Source organism: Rattus norvegicus, chromosome 5 (assembly GCF_021556685.1).
Source record: "Rattus norvegicus strain SHRSP/BbbUtx chromosome 5, alternate assembly SHRSP_T2T, whole genome shotgun sequence".
Taxonomy (NCBI): Eukaryota; Metazoa; Chordata; class Mammalia; order Rodentia; family Muridae; genus Rattus; species Rattus norvegicus.
In genome coordinates this window covers 62,945,506-62,962,581 of record NC_141538.1, presented here as the reverse complement: position 1 = coordinate 62,962,581, position 17,076 = coordinate 62,945,506, and the positions used below count along the sequence as shown (strand labels likewise).

At 52.4% G+C, this 17,076-nt stretch overlaps 2 protein-coding genes across 11 annotated transcripts in view; one reads left to right on the top strand and one right to left on the bottom strand.

The window, feature by feature from the left end:
- Positions 1-7,707: 7,707 nt before the first annotated feature.
- On the top strand, positions 7,708-10,897 carry Cimip2b (ciliary microtubule inner protein 2B). Of its 4 annotated transcripts, XM_087659957.1 has the most exons (7): positions 7,708-7,848; positions 8,042-8,146; positions 9,483-9,706; positions 9,780-9,973; positions 10,067-10,118; positions 10,201-10,398; positions 10,644-10,897. In XM_087659957.1, exons 1-7 carry the CDS (start codon positions 7,787-7,789, stop codon positions 10,730-10,732), a joined length of 924 nt encoding a protein of 307 aa, XP_087516083.1. In that variant the 5' UTR covers positions 7,708-7,786; the 3' UTR covers positions 10,733-10,897. The 4 variants fall into 4 exon arrangements, with proteins under 4 accessions (XP_087516083.1, XP_087516084.1, NP_001418893.1 ...); XM_087659958.1 differs by lacking the exon at positions 8,042-8,146 and having other exon boundaries at positions 10,247-10,398; NM_001431964.1 differs by lacking the exon at positions 8,042-8,146 and having other exon boundaries at positions 7,742-7,848.
- The window catches only part of Rusc2 (RUN and SH3 domain containing 2), a 47,121-nt gene continuing 40,870 nt past the window's right edge, over positions 10,826-17,076 (bottom strand). For all 7 annotated transcript variants that reach the window (XM_087551083.1, XM_087551086.1, XM_087551081.1 and 4 more), the window contains 10 exon segments: positions 15,624-16,265; positions 15,265-15,450; positions 15,036-15,176; positions 14,204-14,280; positions 13,850-14,024; positions 13,655-13,760; positions 12,962-13,008; positions 11,835-12,660; positions 11,611-11,748; positions 10,826-11,528 (listed from right to left, as the gene is read on the bottom strand). In XM_087551083.1, coding sequence (XP_087407209.1) covers positions 11,330-11,528; positions 11,611-11,748; positions 11,835-12,660; positions 12,962-13,008; positions 13,655-13,760; positions 13,850-14,024; positions 14,204-14,280; positions 15,036-15,176; positions 15,265-15,450; positions 15,624-16,265 — 2,537 coding nt within the window. In that variant the 3' untranslated portion in view covers positions 10,826-11,329.

The window sequence follows — 17,076 nt, the reverse complement described above, 5'->3', positions numbered from 1 at the left end:
CCCGTTTTTGAAAGTGATGCCTAATTGAGTGGCAGGCCAAGTGATGAATCAGAGAAAGATTTGACAGAATAGGTTATGCCCAACTCCCATGAGAACAGAGAGGAACGAGAGGCTACTTAAGAGAGAGTAGCGCAGAGAAAGAGATAGAAAGGAGAAGGGGCAGTTTTTTTTTTTTTTTTTTTTTGGTTCTTTTTTTCGGAGCTGGGGACCGAACCCAGGGCCTTGCGCTTCCTAGGTAAGCGCTCTACCACTGAGCTAAATCCCCAGCCCCAAGAAGGGGCAGTTTTACTGGGAGAATTTTACAGAGACAGGTTGCAGGGAGAACAAGCTAGACACAGATGAAGACAATGAACCAGAGAACGAGAAGGAGACAGAAGATCAGGACAGATTGCCAAAGTTAGTTTGAGGCCAAGCAGAGTAATTTAGTGAGAAGCGGAGAGAAGCCAGGTTGAATCAGTCATCTTGGAGGAGTTTGAACCAGAACAGCTGAGTTGAACCAACCAATCAGAGTTCAGAAAGAACTACAAAAGAGCGAGTATACTATTCAGCAGTAAGTCTCAGAGACAGAAGACATTCTAGACCTATATTAGATTGTATGGAGGCTAGAAGCTTCCAGGCCAAGGCCTAGGTTAGCGGACTGAGGCAGTAAGCCTCAGAGAGGACAATTAAACAGGAGAATAAGAGTTCCTATTACAGACTATGTGAGGAAGAGGAAGGTTCCTGGGCATCACCGTCCAGGGAGACCCTCTTCCTGACACATGTGGCCAGCTGCTTCCATGCCCTGCTGTCCTGACTTCCTCACCACGATGGACTATACCCTCACTGAGCCAGAGTAAAGCCTTTCTCGTTAAGTTGTCTATGTCAGGTATACTGCACAGCAACGGAGGTAACCGTTGATCCCTAAGTTAAAGACTCCTCTGTTGAGGAATCCCCCAGTTCTTTCTGTTGGCCTGCCCTTGCCTCTGAACTTCAGACTGTTCAATTATATTGATGACTCATTACCTTCACCTGAATATGTGTTTCTAAAGAATGAATGGGCTAGCCCAACTCTTGGAAGATGAAGGCAGGAGGATCAATAATTCAAGGCCATTTTTAGCTACACAGAGCTGGAGGCCAGACTGGGCTATCTCAAGCAAAACGGCCAAAACAGAACAAATCAACGGATACAAAAACTATTAAAAAAAAGAAAAAAGAAAAAAAGAAAAGAAAAAAAAATAAGGCCTCTCTACGTAGTTCTTAGAACTTTCTAGGTAGACCAGGCTGGCCTCACACTCAGAGATCTGCCTGCCTCTGCCTCTCGAATGCTGGGACTAAAGATGTGCGTCACCAGGCCTGGCACAAAAACTTGATTTTTCTTTTAATCCCAACTTCCCTCTAAGTGTTCCCCATCTCAGTAAGTCCCATAAGTGCTCAGGTGAGAAAACTGAGTTAGCCCTGACTCCTGTCTCCTGTACCCAGCTCATCAGCAAACACCCTGAGACGTCGCTGAAATCTGTCTGCAGCGTGAGCACTTTGCACACCCTGCGACCTCTGACCCAGTGTTCCACTTCCCATCTCTTGGCTGGGCTCTCACAGTACCCTCCTTTCAGGCCTCCATGTTAATTAATGCCTTTGCCCTTTTATAATGTTTCTTTTCAACCTTCCTAACTCTGCTACCCTTTAATACAGTTCCTCATGTTGTGGTGACCTCCAATCATAAAGTTACTTCCTTGCTACTTCATAACTAATTTTGCTACTGTTATAAATTGTAATGCAAATGTGTTTTCAGATGGTCTTAGGAGACCCATGTAAAAGGGTTGTTTGACCTCAAAGGGTCCTGACCCACAGGTTGAGAACAGCTGTTCTACAAAGGTGTTGGGCTTTTTGTTTGTTTTCAGTTCTAGGAATCCAACCCAGGGCCAGGCAAGTGCTTATCAGAATCACACCTGCAGTCCCCGCTTTCCCCAGAATATTCTTTTTTTTTTTTTCTTTTTCTTTTTTCCTTTTTTTTTTTTTTTTCCGGGGCTGGGGACCGAACCCAGGACCTTGCGCTTCCTAGGTAAGCACTCTACCACTGAGCCAAATCCCCAACCCCTCTTTTTTTTTTTTTAAAGATTTATTTTGAGGCAGGGTTTCTCCGTGTAGCCCTGGCTATCCTCAACTCAATATGTAGACCAGGCTGGCCTCAATCTCACTGGGATCCACCTGCCTCTACCTCTGGAGTGCTGGAGTTAAAGGTGTGGGACACCATACTGGGCCTGATCAGTATTTTAAAAATTACATTTGAGTTTGCATTTATTTGTGTGTGTGTGTGTGTGTGTGTGTGTGTGTGTGTGTGTGTACACATGCCATGGTATGCATTTGGAGGTCAGAGGACAACTTGTCGGAGTAGAGTAGCTTCTCTTCTATCATGTGGACCCCAGCATCACACTGGGGTCCATTAGGAGTGGGGACAAGCAACTTTATCTACTGAACCAAGTCACTGACTCGATCTTTAAAGCCATGATATTAACATTTAAGTGTAATGTTTACTATACGGGTATTTTGAGTAGTAACTTACATCAACTACCTATTATCAGAAGAGTGCCATGTAACAGGCTATATCAAATCTCAGTCATGTAGCCAGACATCATGGTGCACATCTGTGATTGTGATCACTTGGGAGGCAGAGGCAGGCAGACCAGGAGCAGAGCTGCTAACAGGAAAGGACCAGAATAAGGAGTCCGCTATTGCTCCCAACCAGGCCCGCCTTGCAGTCGTACCAACACCCAGAGTTGGATTCAGAGTCTGGATCTGTCAGTGGATGAAAGCATTATTTGGAGAAGAGCCCTCAGGATCTAGTCTCTGGAAACACTCACTCACAGGCCGAGCTTTGCACTGCCGAGCTAGGCATCTTTCTACACAATCGAGCAGGCATACAAGCAAACTCCATAGATGTGCACGTTGCCCTCCCCTCCGGTCGCTATGAGAGCATGCCCGGACTAACCTGCTGGTCTAGGAGGGAACCTGGGGAGAGGTGGGAAGAGGGCAAAGGCTCTCACCAGCCCCATGGTAGAGAGCCAACCTCAGCCAATCCACAGAGTTGTAAGAATAGCTGCTGTCTTATGGCACTGATTGGGGTTAAGGCATTTTGTTTTGGTTGGCTTAACCCAACCCAGGGCCTTGCGCTTCCTAGGCAAGCGCTCTACCACTGAGCTAAATCCCCAACCCCGGTTGGCTTAGTTTTTGAAACAGTGTTCCTATGTAGGTCAAGCTGGCCTCCAGCTCACTATGTGGCTAAGCCTGGCCTTGAACTCCTGGTGTGCTTGCTGCCATGACGGGCTGAGATCTGAGAAACCACAAACAAACAAAAAAATCCTTCCTCCAAGATGTTGTTTCTGCCAGGTATTTGGGGAAGAAAAGCCCGTGTGTAGCTGCTTTCAGTGTCTCCGGTTCACACCTCCTGCACAGACTCCAGTGATCCAAGTTAAGTTCAAGCTAGACTGTTGACATTGGCGGAGGTCAGGAGGGCATTATTCTAAACAATGATGTAGGAAGTGAATTTCTAAAGTAGCACATAAGTCTAGTGTTACGTGGTAGGCTTGACCCTAGGACATACCGAAGCACATGCCAACAGCCTGGTCTCCGTACCCCTGTTACAGGGCCTTCCTAGCTGGCACACTCCGCCCCCTCCCCAGAACTCTCCAGCCCAGGAGGTTGGGCTGCTCTTCTCTATACAATCCAGTCACTTTGGTTAGCTGCTCTCTTTGGGCCTCCTGCTGCTGCACCTGGTCCCTCTCTGTCCCCTCTTCTCCCCTCCCCCCAACCCCACAGGGCTCAGGGTCATGTCACGCCCACTCTGGAGTCTCCCAGAGTCCCTGGCTTTGACTATGATCGCCCGCATTTTATAATACACGTCTCCTCCAGCATCCCTGGGCAGTCATCTTTCCTTTCCTTTCCTCTTTTTTCCCACTCTGTCTTGTAACTTCTCAGGGGCTGTTCTCGTGACCACACTCACAAACTGTAGAAGGCCAATGTAAAACTTGTAGTCAAACAACTCAGACGCATTTTGTACTGAGTATGTATATGGATGCACATGCCTATGGCTGGCTAGTTCTATGTCACTGTGACACAGTTAGAGTCACCTGAGAGGAGGGACCCTCAATTAAACAAAGGCCTCCCTCAGACCGTGCTGTGGGCAAGCCAGTGAGGCAGAGGGCGCAGCCCACTGTGGGTGGGGCCGCCCCTGGGCTGGAGGTCCTGGGTTCTATGGGGAATCAGGCTGAGCATGTCAGGGGGAGCAAGCCGGTAAGCAACACTCCTATTTTGTCTCATGACGTCTAAGGTAAACGTCTGGAATCTAGGCTATCATTCTAGCGTTTCTTTTTAAAACAGCTCTATTGTATCTATGGTATGTATTTTAAATTGACCACTTAGGCTGGCCTTGAACTTGCCATGTAGCTGAGGTCATTGAGGATGATCTTAAACCCCCGGTTCTCTCCTCCCTATCTCTTAACTCCTGGGATTATGCCCTGGAGTCTATATTTAAAAAAGAAAATCTTTCTTTCCTTTTAATGATTTATTTTTTATTTTGTGTGCATTGGTGTTTTGCCTGAATGTATGTTTGTGTGACAGTTTTGGATCTTCTGGAACTGGAGTGACACACAGTTGTGAGCTGCCATGTAGATGCTGGGAATTGAACCCGTCTTTTGGGAGAGCAGTCAGCATGTTCTTAAACACTGAGCCACCTCTCCAGCCCCTATTTTTTTTTTTTTTATAACTAATAAGTATTGTGTTCTATGTAATTTAGGGGGTGGTGACTTCTCACTTCTTGTTGCAATTTTGGGAGAGAGTTCTCAAAGGTCTGGTATTTTCTATTTTAGTTTTCGGTGTGTGTGTGTGTGTGTGTGTGTGTGTGTGTGTGTGTGTGTGATTAATGGTTTCATTCTGTAGTCTAGGCTGGCTCTGAACTCTTGGAAATCCTTCCTTACTCTCCAGAATGTTGGAACTTCAGGTGTGAGCAACTGTGTCCCACTTTTGCTCATCCTGCTGGTGACATATGCTTGCCCAGGGGTGACTTACTGGTCAGGCAGTGGACTGGGAACCACATGAAACTTACGAGAGGATCAAGGGAGGCCTGAAAGCTGTGGCTGCAATTCTGGCCCAGTGTGGCCCAGGCAGGCTGCGGCTTCTCTAACTGGACCTTTGTTTTGTGGGTGGGCAGCCACACCCAACACTGATATCAGGTATGGCAGCTCCCTTGAGTGGTTTGTGTTACTGTGGCGACCCCTAGCGGAGGGAGGCACAGAGGTCATGAGCGTTCCGGTTCGCGAGCCATTACACTGTTTTTCTGGTTAGAATACTCTTCAAGGGCTTAACAAATATCCTTTACAGAGATGGGAAACAAGGCTATCCCACTAACGAGAACACACTTTCTCACATAAATAACACACATCTAGACAAAGTCTGATGTTTTGTTTTTCATGTAGCCCAGGCTAACCTCAAACTCCCTATATAGATAAGGATGACTTTGACCCCTCTCCACTCCCTCCCCATTCTCTTGCTTCTATCTCCCAAGCACTGTGATTATGGGGTGGGCGTGGCAGATGATAAAGCACGATAGTCAGGCACCTACCAAGTGAACTATGTCACCAGCTCCTAACCCGTTTCCTCTTGTTAAAAAAAAAGTTGCAATGCTAGGGACTTGACCAGAGCCTTGTGTGTACGCAGTAAGTGACCTGCCACCGAGTCACTTTGCTTTAAGCATGTGGTTTCGCTTTAACTCACACCCTGAGTCTCACTGCTACTATCTCTTCTGCAGGCTTGGTGGCCCGTGCCTATAACCACCACTCAGGAGGTGGAGGCAGGAGATCAGCAGTTCAGGGTCACTCACAACTACACAGTGAGTGTGGGCTCTGTGAGACTGTCCTCAGTCACCTCTCCCACGGGGGTGGGGTGGGGGTGTGGAGGTGGGGAGACCGTTCTCTCTAACCCTCGGCTTTGAACTGTAACCTGTCCACTTTTCTATTTCATCCTCTTCCCTACCCCCACATCCGCAGCTGCCCTTGAGTCTTCTTCCCCATTTCCACCAAATATTATGGGCTGCGGTTGTCTTAGCAACTTAGCACAAAACACTGAGCGCCTGCATGTCCCATGCTGTCTGCTTTACTCTAGGAAGCAGTGACATCCATCATCCTGTGTTTCAGCCGCGAGAACTGAGGGGCAATGAATGTGGGTAGGCTCAACATGGAGTGAGGTTAAAAGTCTGAGCCAACTGTGTGCTTTAAGACATGGTTGGGCTATGTTAGGCCAGGCAGGTAATCCTCCTGCCTCACCTCCCAAGTGCTAGCGTTAGAGGAGTGTGCTGCCTCGTTTAGCTTTGAGCCTGTTTAGCTTTTGAAGTCTTTAAGGAATGACACTTAGGCTCTAAGTGAAAGAAAGTGACCTTAACAATAATGGAATAGAAAAGCGGGTCAATTCAGCTGCTCAGTCACTCTCAGAGGCGATGTCCTGGGTAAGCATTCTCAAGGGTTCAAGATGTCTGCTCAAGCGTTCCACCATCACCTCAAGGACCATCTAGAGGCAGAAAACAACCTCATCTCCTCTTGTGTCTCTCCTGAGGATTGAAGGCTATCCCCCAGGTCCGGCTACGGCATATTTCCTCCATCTTATCCAGAGGGTTAGTAGCCCAGGCTAACAATCTAGAGAGTTTTAAAATGCAGAGTTGGCTTGTCTGCTGGTTTCAGTCCTTTATCCTTACACGACTCTCCTTCCCTGAACTCTCTGAGTGGGGGCCTCCTCTCTCCCTCCCACGGCGTTACCACTCACCAGCATTCTGTGTCAGAAGGCGAGGCGTCCTCCTGAGGCCTTAGTAGCTGCTCCTTTCACTTAGCTCAGCGAGGCTGCTGACCCTCAGAGCCTTAGTAAGCTCAGGCATTTTAACCCTCACACTGGAGATCGGAGAAGTTGGGGGCAGAGGAAGTTAAGGTATCTACTCCAAGAGGTTGAGGCCCTCAGACAGAAGCCAAGGCCTGCTGGGCCTTACGCCCCAGTTCTTGCCCCCGCTCCACATTCTTCTGAGTTCATATCTCTGTGTCCTGGGTATATACTTGGGTGGTAGAGGACTTGCTGAGCATGTGGCAGGTCTGTGTTTCCAGCTCTGGCATACAGGTATAGATTAATTTGGGCTTCAGAGCAGGTGGTAAACAATACCATCTGCAGTTGCACATGAGGACAGCGGCTCAGTTTTACCCAGAGGCTCATGGACCTTCTGCATGGTGCATCCTGCCATCCTCAGGGTGCTGAGCCGAGCAGGGCATATCAATGAGTGGATGGAGTATAGCAGCCATCCAGTAAATAACCCCTGTATTAATTCCAATTACCTTACTGACCATGCCTACAGTCTCTAGGCTTGCCCCGTCCCCACCCCATTATCTCTCTCTGGATGACTCAAACTCTTCTTGAAGCCTCTTTCTACAAGCCTCACCGGGTACCACAACCCCCTCTCTTCAGCCAGGAAGGGCCTAAAGTAGGGAATCTTTTGAGATAGAGCCAAATGGCCTGGCAGGCCTCATCCCCCGCCTCCCACCTAGAGGCTTCGCAGGATGAAGGCAGCTATTCCCCTCAGCCCCTGCCCTGCTCCATGTGCCAGCATGGCACTGGCCCCAGGGAGACCAAGAAGCTGCTCTCCGTCCTGGTCTGCTGGCTTGGCCCTAGCAATCCCCACCCTCTGCCCCGCCCCCTTCCTCCGGCCCCATACCCCTGGACACGGTACACAGGGCCCAGAGTCCCTCCTGGAAGGGAAATAGAAAGAACTGCTTCGGTTCCCATGGCTATGGTCAACACTTTCATCCCAGGGCTCAGCCCTCAGAATCCGCACTATATTCCGGGGTAAGACGTCTCCCCAGAGTGCTCTCCTGCTTGCTTCGGGAATGGGGCTTGGGATACAGGATGGTTCACTCAGACAATGGGGTCAAGCTGACTTGAGACCGGGGTGTCTGTGGTGTGCCATGGAAAAGGGAGGCGAGCGGCTTTAAGAGCTGGGTCTAACTAAGCTTTGTGTTGCCTTCCTCCATGGAAACAGGGCGAAAGCGGGAGGGCGGGACACCCAGGCAGAGGGCTCAGGAGTGCGTGTTCCGGGGCTGGGGAGGAGTAGCTGCAGTGATCACACAGGCCCTGTCCCCAGCAGGTAAGAGACAAAGAGCAACAAAAAATGACCCACAGTCTCAAGCGGGGTGTGTGTGTGTGTGTGCGTGTGTGTGTATATATGGTGTATATGTGTGTGTGTGTGTGTGTGTGTGTGTGGTGTGGTGTGTGTGTGGTATGTGTATATATGGTGTATATGTGTGCGTGTGGTGTGTGTGTGTATATATGGTGTATATGTCTGTGTGGTGTATATGTGTGTGTGGTGTGTATGTGTGGTGTGTGTGTGGTATGTGTGGTGTGTGTGTGTGGTGTATATGTGTGTGGTGTGGTATGGTGTGGTGTGTATGTGTGTGTGTGTGGTGTATATGTGAGTGTGTGTGTGGTGTATATGTGTGTGGTGTATATGTGTGTGTGGTGTGGTATGGTGTGGTGTGCGTGTGGTGTGTGTATGGATATATGGTGTATATGTCTGTGTGGTGTATATGTGTGTGTGGTGTGTATGTGTGGTGTGTGTGTGGTATGTGTGCTGTGTGTGTGTGGTGTATATGTGTGTGTGTGGTGTATATGTGTGTGGTGTGGTATGGTGTGGTGTGTATGTGTGTGTGGTGTATATGTGTGTGTGGTGTATATGTGTGTGGTGTATATGTGTGTGTGGTGTGTATGTGTGGTATGTGTGGTGTGTGTGTGGTGTATATGTGTGTGTGGTGTGGTATGGTGTGCGTGTGGTGTGTGTATGGATATATGGTGTATATGTGTGTGTGGTGTATATGTGTGTGTGGTGTGTATGTGTGGTGTGTGTGTGGTATGTGTGGTGTGTGTGTGGTGTATATGTGTGTGTGTGGTGTATATGTGTGTGGTGTGGTATGGTGTGGTGTGTATGTGTGTGTGGTGTATATGTGTGTGTGGTGTATATGTGTGTGGTGTATATGTGTGTGTGGTGTGTATGTGTGGTATGTGTGGTGTGTGTGTGGTGTATATGTGTGTGTGGTGTGTATGTGTGGTGTGTGTGTGTGTGTGTGGTATGTGTGTGGTGTATATGTGTATGTGTGGTGTGTATGTGTGGTGTGTGTGTGTGGTGTATATGTGTGTGTGGTGTATATGTGTGTGGTGTGTGTGGTGTGTGTGTGTGTGTGTGTGTGTGTGTGTGTGTGTGTGGCGTTTTGTGTGGTTGGCACCTGCCTGTGTGATCCAAGCATGGGTGTGGTGTAGAAGGATCAAAGGCGTCTGGTCAGCCTAGGCTGCAGAGTGACACCCGGTCTAAAAGTGAACACACAAGCACACTGCAAGTTCACAGCAAGAGTATGGCTTTGCTGCCTGTGTCAGGATGGTGGCAGTGGCAGGGTCCGTCCTGGAGCTAAGGGGTGGATTCTGTACTTCAGGTACACCGGACACTGCCCACTGCTTCGGTTCAGCGTGGGCCAGACCTATGGGCAGGTGACTGGTCAGCTACTCCGAGGCCCTCCTGGTCTAGCCTGGCCTCCTGCTCACCGAACACTTCTGCCTCCCATCCGGTCTCCAAGATCTCCTGTGATCTCCAGGAGGAGGCCGCCTCCCAGGCGTGGGCACGAAAGGCTCAGCTCCAGCGTAGTCCCTGGGTATACAGGTCTGTATACAGGTCACAGTGGGTGTCCCCTTGCAGAGAATGTCCTGGACTAACACATCTTCTTCTCCGTTAGGCTTTATACCACAGGCACGGTTCATTTTTGCCAAGAATTGCAACCAGGTTTGGGCTGAAGCTATGAGTGATTTTACACAAAGGCGCGGGGCACAGGAGAGTCCTGAACTCCAGGAGGCCAAGGGAGAGGAGGAGGTGGAGAGGGACCAAGGGCCGGAGGCAGAGGAGCCACAGCTGAAGCACGAGTTGGCACAGGTGAGATGGGGCAGGGCTGGTGGGGCAGGGCTGGGTGCCCGCTGTCTCCGGGGAGCCCGAATTTTGTTTTTTCTTTCATTAACTTCTCACCAGACCTCCCCCTACTCCATGGATGATACAGACCCCCAGAAGTTCTTCATGTCAGGTGAGAGCAAGTGGGCTGTGACCGAAGGCGTGAGGAGAACCCCAGGATCCCCTGACTCAGCGTCACCCTCCCCCGCCCCCAGGCTTCACTGGCTACGTGCCCCGTGCCCGCTTCCTCTTTGGTTCCAGCTTCCCTGTGCTCACCAACCAGGCGCTGCAGGAATTTGGACAGATGTGCTCCGGGGGCAGGGTGCAGAAGGACCCCAAACCTCTTTCCCCACTCCCTAGGCCCAACTTTCAGAATCTGGGTCTTCTACCTCACTATGGAGGTTACGTGCCAGGTGAGAAGAGTCCGTGAGAAGCTTTGGGAACTGTGATATGTGCAGACGGGGCAGGGTGCTTGGGGGATTGGAGTAAACAGATGGCGGAGACAGGTCCGATCTGTGATCTCTGATTTGGCTCTAGAGAGGAAACTTGAAGGCAGCTCAGCGGGGAGTTGGGGGCAGATTTTAAAGGGCAGTTTGGAGTCTATGCATCTGGCTGGGAGTTAACTGGCTCTACATGACAGACTCTCTCGGCCACACAGGGTATAAGTTCCAGTTTGGTGGTACATTTGGGCATCTTACCCATGATGCCCTGGGCCTCAGCATCACTCAGAAACAGCTCCTGGCCTAAGTACCTGGATTCCAAATTCTCTCTTCTCATCCTAACTCACTGATCCTTTTGGAAGGAAGGGAGGTGGGTGGGGGAGGGGCACCAAGAAAATGGTTTGGAGGCTGAGCACCTTTTTATTATTAGGTGTAATAAATAAATAATAAATAAATAAATACATAAACAGAAGCCTGGGCTCCTCCTCCCTCTTCTGACGACCAGGCATTGGTCGCTGCCTATTTACAGCACAGGGGGGCTTAGGACTCTAGCCCCAATACTGCTATCCATCTTCACTTCATCCGGCCAAGTGAGCCTACAAATGGCCTCTGGGCCACCTCCTTCCAGACTTGTCTACACCCATGGAAATGTTGGCCCAGCTGGGCCAGGAAAACTCTTGGCAGCCCAGCACTGTGTCCCTCCTCTCCTTCTCCGGGTGGAGGTCTGGGACAACTGAGGAGGGGTGACTAATACTGAGCACGGGGAGCAGGCGCCAGCACAGAGATATGTGGCCCCCAGCTCTCAGCATACTTTGTAGCCAAGCCTAAGGGCTTGGGAAAGACTCTCAGGCTCTGAGTCTCGGGGGATATGAGGGTCCCTGAGGCCACCAGCATGCACAAGGCCTCAGTTTTGGCTGTTCCCAGGTGAACTTGGAGTTGGGGTCAATGTCACATAGGCCAGAGGTACCAGGCCAGTGTCAGGGCCACGGCTGCAGCACAGCCAATCTCCTCCTGCTGGTCCCAGCACCCGGAGGATATCTCCTTTGTGGAAGCTCAGTTGTCCAGGGCCTGTAGCCAGATGGTGGCACAGCGCCTGCACCTCGCTGGAGAAACAACAAGCGGGGGTCGGAGAAGCCCTATCGACAGCCAGTCTAGTTTCCCAACGCTCAATTCCCCTGGGCGTACCACGGAGGTTTGGAGGGCACAGCTGGAGGGTGTGACTCTTGCAGGTTCTCCCGGGGCTCGGGCTCCCGACGGGCCCCCATCGTCTGTGCTACCAGCTGGAACACAGACTTGTCCAGGCTCAGCCAGTCCGAAGGCAGCCTAGGGGAGAGCAGACAGATTCTGGTTCTGCCGTGTCCTGCTTTAGACCAGGTTTGCCTGGTGTGTGTCTACCGGTAGGGACTCACCTGTTTGTGGGCCGGGCTTCCCGCTGAGCTTTTCGAGAACCAAAGAGATGTCCCCACTTGATGCCCCCAGGTGAAGGCTCTGGGGTCCCTTCATTTTCCGTTGGTGGGGCAACAGGCCCTTCCCTCTCTCGACTCCGCCTCAGCTCAGCTAGCACGGAGTCAGGGGGGCTCCCCATCCAGAAAGGCCAGCCCCTTTCTTGGCCAAGGGCCTCCTCTGGGGCAGGGCAGGCCTCCGCCCCCTCTACTACACCTTCCCGAGGCGGAGGGGGTGGAGTCTGGGATGGCCCCCCACCGCCAGCTCCTTTCTTCTTCTCACCACCGCCGCTGCTACTGCTGCTACTGCGAGGGAATCTAGAGCCCTCAGCAGTGCCCTCGATGTAGACCTGGGAGCTCTGCATGAGCTGGTACCACCAGCCAGCCTGACCCCCTCGGGCCCACTTGCCGTGATCCGAGCTACCCGGCACCACCGCCACCTCTTCCGAGTCGTCCTCATCCTCTTCTCCACCTTCTGAGGCACCCACCCCCTTCACCCGCTCTCCAGGAGCCGCCCTGTCCACGTCTCCAGGACCCTCCTGGCCTCGGGCCCTGGCCAACTGCAGTGTTGAGTGTGCGGACAGCAGCAGGTCCTGGGACACTCGCAGCAGTTCCTTGTGCTGCCGCTGCTGCCGCCCATTTTGCAGCAGCCGGTGCTGGAACAGCAAGTCCAGGCTGAAGGGCAGCAGGGCTAAGGGCTGTAGCAGCAGCAGCAGCTCCTCAAAGAGGCCAGGGCACACCGTGTGGGCGGCCCGCAGGAAGCCCCAGGGCTGGTAGTGGGTCTGGATGATATCTAGGGAAAGAGAGAGGGACACTGAGAAGCAGCCACTGCATGTGGATGCAGGCTGTGCGCTCTGCTTCAGTCGGCATAGAGCCTGCTGCAGGACGGCCCACACTGGTGCATGCAGCCCTTCACCTGAAATGGCAGCTCTGAGTTTGGAGAGAAAGGCTGGGGCTCACGGCCACCCTAACTGCTGACTGCCTAAGTCTGTTGCTGCTTCAAGGTTCTACGTCAAGTAGTCACCCCCAAACTCTGAGAATGAAAGTCTGGGTGGTCCTCCCCCACGTCCCATTACTGGGGGGTAAGGTATTACCTTCATGGTCATACAGGTGATTGAACCAGAACTCCAGGGACCGGATGCTGTAGGAAGATGGAGTGGAAGGAGTTTAGTATTGTGGATACAGACAGATAAGGAGGGAGCAGGTGCAGAAGGGCAACGAGGGGAGGAAATACAGATAAACAACATCTGTGTCGGGTACTGTCCCGCTCCCCTCACAATGTAACCTGGAAAGTCAACGGGGTTGTGAGGAGTGGGGTGAGCATGAGATTCACAAGTCGGGTGATTGTTGGAATGGAGGCGGCCTGCATGTAAGTCAGGGTGACTACTGACTGAAAAGGCTGCTGGGGGCAGAGGGAACGACCGGGCTGTTACCACTACTACGTACTACCACGGCCCGTGTTCCGAGGTGAGTTTTGCTCTGAAGCGGGATTTGGAAGCAGAGTTGGAGTTGAGAGATTAGTGTGCAAACCCTGAACATCGAGAAACCCATCTCGTTTCTTAATAGGCCAGGCCACGGCCTTTGAGGTGGAGGAGCCTGTCGGTGGGTGTGAAGTGTCAGAGGACGGTGGATGCAGAGTAAGGGACTGCACCCAGGGGGGATATCCCAAGGCCTTGCAGAGACACCGCAGACACCCCTTTCTGCCTCCTTCCGGGCAGCCAGACCCTTAGAGGAAGCAGAGCTGTGGTGGGGCTGGCTGTCCACATCTTGCCGTTCTAGGCACTCACTTGAGCAGGCCGAGGATGAAAGCGTTGAAGCGCATAGTGTGACTGGTGAGTTCTGGGAACTGGCTGACTTTGTTGTAGAGGCCATGCAAGACCTTGGTGGATGGGCCTGGGAAGAAGACGGGGTTTGGAGATGACATTTCTGATTTCTGGAACCCTAAACTCGGCCTGGAGTCAGCGTGGCAGTCTAGTACCCACCTAGCTGTGTGGAAGCCTCAACCACACTCCAAGGCATGTTTTTACGTTGGCCGATGATCACATCCAGCACGAAGGCCTTGAGCCCATCCTCCAGAACAGCCTGGACCGCAGGGCACAAGTACTTCAGAACCAGGTGGCCTACGTTGGGGCTCACAGAGCTGTTCCCCAGCTTCGCCTGCAGACACATGGGGCAACCATGAGAAGCTTGACCTTGGTCTGTCTTAGGCGGCCCTCCTGGATCCCCCTGGCCACTTCCATCACTGAGTTCCAACTCTGCTCTGGAGTCAAGAGAGCAAGGGAAAGTGACAGCTGAGTCTGCAGGCCATAGCTCAGCTCCCGGCAGTCTCAGCATACCTTGACGCCAGGGTCCCGGCTTGTGCCAAAATGGGCCACAATAAGGTCCACCGCGGTGTTGACAGCTTTCACCAGCCCTGTGGGGGAGAAGTTGATGTGGCAGGCAGGTCCCTTTTGTGAGACTCTAGCCCACTCCACGGAGGTGGACCCCTTGGTGGAGGAGAGGAAGTTGCCCCTCCCCATCCATGGTTCTCGAGGTCCTTTCCTTCCCAGAGGGGTTGGCTGCTCTCTTAATGGAAGGCTTTCCCTCTCTGACCTTCGTGCTTCACAAGCAACTCTGCCTTCTTCTTTGCCGAGCTCCTGCCCCTTGGCCCACTTGGTTATTTACCCTGAAGCAGCTGCGGGGCAAATTAGCTGGTCCCCAATCTGCTGACTTGCATGCTCTCGCCCAAAGGGGCTCCAAGCAACCAAAGTACTTGGGGGCTTTTTGTTTTGTTTCTTTTATTTGTTTGTTTGTATTTTTTTGAGATGGTCTCCCTCTGTAGCTCTGGCTTTCCCTGGAACTGACTAGGTAGACCAAACGGGCCTTGATCTCGGAGACCCACCTGCTCTGCCTCCTGAGTGGTGGATTAAAGGTGTGCACCACCATGCCAGGCTCCAGTATTTTTAAATTATGCATTAGTCTCTCTCATGGTACTTAATTTGGTAAGGGAAGGGGTGAAGCCGGATCCTTAAGTTCCTGATACATGGTCCTCGCTCACAAAGACACTACACAAACTTCTCCCTCTTGCCCTGTTGCTCATGGGCTCCTTATTGGTAGCTGAGGTTTTAAGACGTGTACCGGGCACGCAGGTACTGATAGAGGGGTCCCTGGCCAGGTGCTGCTCCGTACCTCTTTTCTGAAGGATGTCAATGGAAACGGCCTCCGAGTTGCCATCTGGAGACAGACAGAACTCAGCTGGAGGCTTCTCAGTTAAGGAGAAGGGGTCCTGCAGGTCGGGGCAGGTCAATGATAATGGCTTTGCGATCTGACCTGGAAAGAAGAAGAGAAAAACCCTGAGAAGCTGTCTCCCAGCCCTTCCCAGCTTGCCCTGGGCACACCGGGGGCCTTGGCCACGCACCATTCAGACGGCAATTCAGATGGTTGGTTGTGCCGAAAGAACCGGGGAACTCGAAGATGGGGTTCCTGTGGGCCAGCCGAGCTTCCTGTGGCCTTCGGTCTAGGCTTCCCGACACACCAGGAGGCCCTAGTGGGTTCTTCCTCCTGTATTCCCGCCACTTGAGGGCCTGGGGGGATAGGTGGTTGACTGGAAGCAGACGAGAGGAAAAAATTAGAAGGAAGCGGAGTCTCACCTCTACCTAGCGGCCGTGCGAAGTTCCAGGGCTAGGCAGATGCTGTGGGCGCGTGACGCCTGCGGAAGGCAGAGGAAACCACCCAAAGGAGATGCAGGATTGCTTGGGCTACGGATGAAGCTCGTACCATTGTTGGGTCTGGATGCCATGCTGCCCTCGCCACCTCCTCGAGCCAGACTCTCTGTCCGGGTAAAGCCAGATCTCCAGGAGCCCAGAGGCGGCAGGCTTCCTGTGCCATGAAGCCGGTACTCAGCCAAGGTCGGAATCTTCTGGTCCTCCTTCCGTGGCTGCTGGGAGGTGGCAGGCCGCACAGGAGGAGGACAGGGGTGGCTCCATGGCCGTAGACTTTCTGATGCTGTGGCCTGCTCTGGAGGCGGGGAACAGGAGGTAGAGGCAGATGAATCGGTGCTAGACCCAAAGGGGCCGGCACTCCGGACTGGGGAGTAGCTTCCCAGGGGTGATGGCCTTGAGGTCTCTGGCTCAGGCCCAGCGTTTCTGGCACCTCGGCCAGTGGTCTGGGATGGGAATGCCTGTGGTTCTCCTGAGGGAGCTGGGGCTGAGCCTTGAGCAGTAGAGATAACCAGTGGGGCAGGCTGCTGTGCGCGGCTGCAGCCCGAGAGGCTGTAGAGCTGGGAAAGGCTGTGGAGGGCCCGGGCCTTGGCCAGCTGCTTGGGGAAGTGATGCTGGAACACGAACGGCTGGATAGGTAGGGTGGTCGGCCTCTGTTCCTTGCTGTAGCGAAGGACGGGTCGGCTTTCAGTGCCACCCCCTGTAGCAACAGCGACGGAGAAAGACTGAGACAGAGACACGGAAACCCACACGAGAGGAAGAACTGAGGGGAACTAGGAGGTGATACCCAATGGGGACGATGGGCTAGCCTGGGCTGCAGGACCTGAACAGGTGCAGGCAGGCTCCCCCTGGAGGAGGGGATGCTGCCCCTCCCTGTAAGGCCGACCTGTGTTTTACTTATGATCTGGACTGCCTTCTGCCTCTCCACGTTCTCACCTCTGCAGGTGGCAAGGTGTGTTTGGGGCACGGGCTCCCTTGCAAAGGTAGCTAGCCATTTCACAGATGGCCGCCGAGCCTGTGGCATTGAGTTCCCCTTCTTGGCCATCCTGCTGCCCGGCTTTTTTTCTTTTTAAATGAAAACAGTCTCACTAGAAACACAGTTTGTCAGCCTCGTCCCAGGGAGGCTTTCAGACTGTTCTCATCTGTCAGCCCTGCCCGTTTCTGTCAATGGCAGACCCACTACAGACCCAGTGTCAAGACGCTGCTGACTTCACGCTCTCTCTACCATCACCCTTGTGTCCATTCACTCACACACTCCACTCTGCTGTTAAACGAATCCAGCAGCAAGACACATGTTTACCTGCAGCCAAATCGGGCAAATGTCTTATCCCTATGTACCCACAATCCTGATCTTCCATTAAACTTCGGAATCCACACCTACTCTCTCTGAAAAGGAATGTTCTCCAACTCTGGGATTTTTTTTTTTTCAGCCACTTTTCAGGTCAGTGTTTCTTAAATCACAGAACCAAACCCGAGGCTCAGAACACGGCGGGGTGCCATAGTATTTGTCA

What these genes read in the sequence shown, in the direction of transcription:
- Cimip2b (XM_087659957.1), top strand. Translation starts at nt 7,787, where the DNA reads ATGGCTATGGTCAACACTTTCATCCCAGGGCTCAGCCCTCAGAATCCG. An exon ending in TGAAGCACGAGTTGGCACAG is followed by an intron (nt 9,974 to 10,066) that starts GTGAGATGGGGC and finishes ACTTCTCACCAG; the next exon opens with ACCTCCCCCTACTCCATGGA. An exon ending in CTATGGAGGTTACGTGCCAG is followed by an intron (nt 10,399 to 10,643) that starts GTGAGAAGAGTC and finishes TCGGCCACACAG; the next exon opens with GGTATAAGTTCCAGTTTGGT.